The 4329-nt window shown below is 40.4% G+C and overlaps 1 protein-coding gene across 2 annotated transcripts in view; it reads left to right on the top strand.

Annotated features, from left to right (window-relative positions):
- The window catches only part of AGK (acylglycerol kinase), a 140943-nt gene that overhangs the window by 62385 nt on the left and 74229 nt on the right, over positions 1-4329 (top strand). For both annotated transcript variants that reach the window (XM_011995439.1, XM_011995438.1), the window contains one exon: positions 3086-3125. In XM_011995439.1, the coding sequence (XP_011850829.1) occupies positions 3086-3125 (40 nt within the window). The remainder of the gene's footprint in view (positions 1-3085; positions 3126-4329) is intronic.

Genomic DNA, 4329 nt, shown 5'->3' with positions numbered 1-4329 from the left:
TAAATTCAGGGAATTAACAATCACAAAATCTTTTGATTTTGAATAGCATTCTGATACATTAATCAGAATTAATAAACTCAGAAGAGCTGAAATCTTTAATAATATATTTAATCACAAGCTAGTGATCAGAATTTTATTTCTAGCAACAAAGAACTTAGGGAAAAAAATGATCTAAGGTGCTACCCCATATTCTTGTGCATATTCGGGGCTATTGTCTTTTCAGGTAGGTCCATGGAAATCAGTGTGGCTGAGCTGTGGCAAGGGTGGTGTTCTTTACTAGTGACCCAGAGGAGCCTGTTGCCTTTCGGAGACCTGTCCTTCGTGGTAGAGGAGGAGCCTGGAAATGGGCAGGATATAGAGATGGGATTGCAGCTTTTACAGAAGCATAGAGGGCTTGTGCAGAAAAATCCACAGGCTGAGTTTGTAGGAGAGATTGGAGGTACAAGGTAATTAGTCTACTAAAGGAAAGCATTGAAAGCGGGGGCCGGGGGGAGCACAGTCCGGAGAGGCTGGATGCTGCCTTCCTAGGGCCCTGTGCAAGTTGAACTAGGGGTCAGCACAGTCCAGGGGGAGGGTCAGTGACAATGCCCAGGTTACTATGAGGAACCTCTTATTATTTTGTTATCCAGAGGTTACTGTGGGTTCAGTGTTTTACCTCTTCATTGTATATAAGGTCGTAAATGCAAATTATCCAGTAAGCTGTAAGGAGTTAGTGACATGTTAATTATTTTCAAGAATTTTGCTAGTTTGTACCCTGAATTTACCTCATCTTGTAGTGTATTTTTGTTGTCGTTACTGATGTTAGAATGATTCAGTGAGAGCATTTGATGGGGAGGGACACAAGAAGAAAGGGAAACATGAATATGTGTTATTTCCTGTGGGGAGTCATTAAAAAAACATGAATATTTGTGAATACTGGGTGCGGAGGGAGAGAAGGTTGCACAATGCCCTTTGCCACCTGGGCTTAGGGGAGCAGAGTCACTTAAGCCAATGGGGACTGGGGTGACTTGTGCTGGATTTCACAAGGGGTGAGGTTCCTCAAAATCTTTGTTATTGAACAACATCAGCTTTTGGGGTACTGATGTCATTTATCATTTCAGTAAAACATGGTTCTTAGGTTTTTGTTTGTTTGTTTTTTGAGACAGAATCTCTCTCTGTAGCCCAGGCTGGAGTGCCATGGTGCGATCTCCACTCACTGCAGCCTCAGCCTCCCAGGTTCAAGCGATTCTCCTGCCTCAGCCTCCCGAGTAGCTGGGATTACAGGCCTGCACCAGCACGCCTGTCTAATTTTTGTATTTTTAGTAGAGATGGGATCTCACCATGTTGGCCAGGCTGGTCACGAACTCCTGACCTCAAGTGATGCGCCCACCTTGGCCTCCCAAAGTGCTAAGATTACAGGCCTGAGCCACTGCGCCCTGTTGGTTCTTAGGTTTGAGATTTCAGATTCACAGCATCCATACTTCCTTGTGGATGGTGTTCCCTTAGTGAAGCCGCCTGCTTTATGAAGTTCAGGGGTTGTTCTGCAGCCTGGTTATGGAATCACGGAGCAGAAGCCTTTGACAGCAACTATGGCAAAAAGTAAAGCTTGCTTATTCCTTTTCATTCACTGTAAATGTCAAAATCCCATTTGAATTACTGTGAAAATGCAAAATTTAAAGTTTTTAATGTTATTTTAAAAAGTCTAGAAAGAGGATATAAGCAAAATAATTTTTTTTCAAGTTTTTCTAGAAATTGGTTATTGTTCATCTTCTCTGGGTATTTGATTTCTTAACTGTTGTTAACCAATTTGAAGTTACTATCTTAGCAGTGCCAGCAATGTGCATTAGCACAAGCTCTTAGATGAAGATTCTGGAGCCCCATAGGTGACTGGAGCCATTTAAAATGCTTTTATGGTAGAAACATATTTTAGAGACCTTAATGTTAAATAGGTGATCATATTCTGACAGAATGCTTTCATTTTTGTAAGCCAAAATTTTGCCTTATGACAAAATTCTCCATTTATGATCTCTTTTAGTGTCTGATGGTGACATAAAAAATAAGTGATTTAGATAAAACAGTAGCAGAAGAAAGTAAACATCAAATTTACTTGTGCAAATGACCTAATTTCCACTGGGTAAGAAAAATGGAGGATATGTATATTAGTTTTCTATTGTTACCTTAACAAATTGCCACAAACTTAGTGGTTCAACACACCACAAATTTCTTGTCTTGCATTCTGTGAATTAGAAGCCCAAAGCAGCTCTCACTGGGCTAAGACAAAGTGTGGCAAGGTCTATGTTCCTTGTGGAGGCCCTAGGGGAGAATCCTTTTGCTTTTTCAGCTTCTAGAGGCCACCACATTCCTCGACTCTCTTCACAGTCTTCTTGCATCACAGCTGGCAAGGTTGCATTTTTCTGACCATTCTTCCATGATCGCATCTGCCTCTGATCAGAACCGGGAAACTTTCTGGTTTGAGACCTTTGTGGTTAGATTGAGCCCATCTGGATGATCCAGGACAATCTCCCATGTCAGGGTCCTAAGTTTAATCAGGTCTGTAAAATCCCTCTTGCCATGTAAAGTAACATGCCCTCAAGTTGTGAGGATTCGGATGTGGAAATTTTGGGGGGATGCGGCATGATTCTGGTTACCATAATATGGAAATATTTAACACAAACTTTTATTCAGAGGATGTATTTTTCAAATGTGCCGATAACTTGTTATCAGGTTATTTTGTTTGTTTGTTTTTTCAGACAGAGTCTCACTCTGTCGCCTAGGCTGGAGTGCAATGGCATGATCTCAGCTCAACGCAACCTCCACCTCCCAGGTTCAAGCGATTCTCCTGCCTCAGCCTCCCAAGTAGCTGGGATTATAGGCGCCCACCACCACACCTGGCTAATTTTTGTAGTTTTAGTAGAGAGGAGGTTTCACCATGTTGGCCAGGGCTGGTCTTGAACTCTTGACCTCAGGTGATCTGCCCACCCACTTTCACTAGGGTATTTTTAAAGAAGAGGTGCATATATTAAAAAGTAAAAAAGCTCACAAATTTTGTTTGGATCATAATCTATTGTTAAAGCTAATGATTATTCTCTTTTGCTTACTTTGATAGTGATAACCTACTAAGGAGAGCAGCCTGTCAAGAAGCTCAGGTAATACTATTTAATGTGATAAAATTAAACCCCTCCTTATCTTCATTGTGCAGAAAACTGAAGCTCTTTCAGGGGACTTGCACAGTGTCTTGCATCTGTGCAGTTTGGCTATTTTTTAGCACTATCAGGATGAATCACGCTGGGAGCCAACTCTGAGTAGAACTCCAGGAAGTTAACCATCTGGTGAAGAGCAGTTCTGACGCCCACCCCTGTAGACTGTTTGTTTCTGGATTGGTCCCCGGAACACAAAGCTGGACTGGTAGAAGCTCTGGGAATTTGTTTGTGTCTGCAGTTGTCTTTGTAGATCTGGCTAACCCCTGAATCTTCCCTGATCCGAATAACCCCCAAGGATATCAGTTCAGAACAAGTGTTACCTCTAAAAGTCAAATCTTCTTAAAATTGTTGATTCATATTTTTAAAGTCCATCTTCAAGCTCAACTGGTCCATATCATGTACACTGTTACGTTCCATGAGATTTTACTTAAATATTCATTTATATGGCTAATTAATTATAGCTGGATTATAAATCCTTTCAAATTTAAGGCCACTTTTTTGCTCCCCACTGCAAAAATGTACATTATACTTTGCAGATGAAATTCTGTGACTGAGTTGCCTTTTTGTTTTGTATCATTTGAGCTTATGATCTCAGAAATACCAAAATAGAAACATGAAAATCAAAAGTGGCAAGTGTATGAAGCATTTAGTAATAGAAGTAGGTGGCAGACCTCATGTGTGTTTCTGAAATGTTTTAATGGATGACAGTGACAATAGATACTATAAATTAATTCCTCTCTTTGATTGTTACAATAGATACTATAAATTAATTCCTCTCTTTAGCAGTGGTTACAGTAGATACTATAATTCCCCTTTTTAGCGATTGTTATCTGGCTGTTCTAAATCTGTGTTTTAAGAATTTGATTACTTCTTTGTTTAAATTTATTATCTTTCATATGGCTCTAAGTTGTTTTAGAAATCAATTCAAATAAACTTTAATATTAAATTAAAGGTGATCCCCGTCCCAAGCCAATCATTAGCAACTGGAAAATCCTCCTGGAGTACAGTGGTGTGATGTTGGCTCACTGTAGCCTCTGCCTCCTGGGTTCAAGCGATTCTCCTGCCTCAGCCTCTCAAGTAGCTGGGACTACAGGTGCACACCACCACGCCCAGCTAATTTTTGTATTTTTAGTAGAGATGGGGTTTCACC

This window comes from Mandrillus leucophaeus, unplaced genomic scaffold, assembly GCF_000951045.1.
Source record: "Mandrillus leucophaeus isolate KB7577 unplaced genomic scaffold, Mleu.le_1.0 Scaffold49, whole genome shotgun sequence".
Taxonomy (NCBI): Eukaryota; Metazoa; Chordata; class Mammalia; order Primates; family Cercopithecidae; genus Mandrillus; species Mandrillus leucophaeus.
This window is presented reverse-complemented; position numbering and strand designations above follow the sequence as displayed.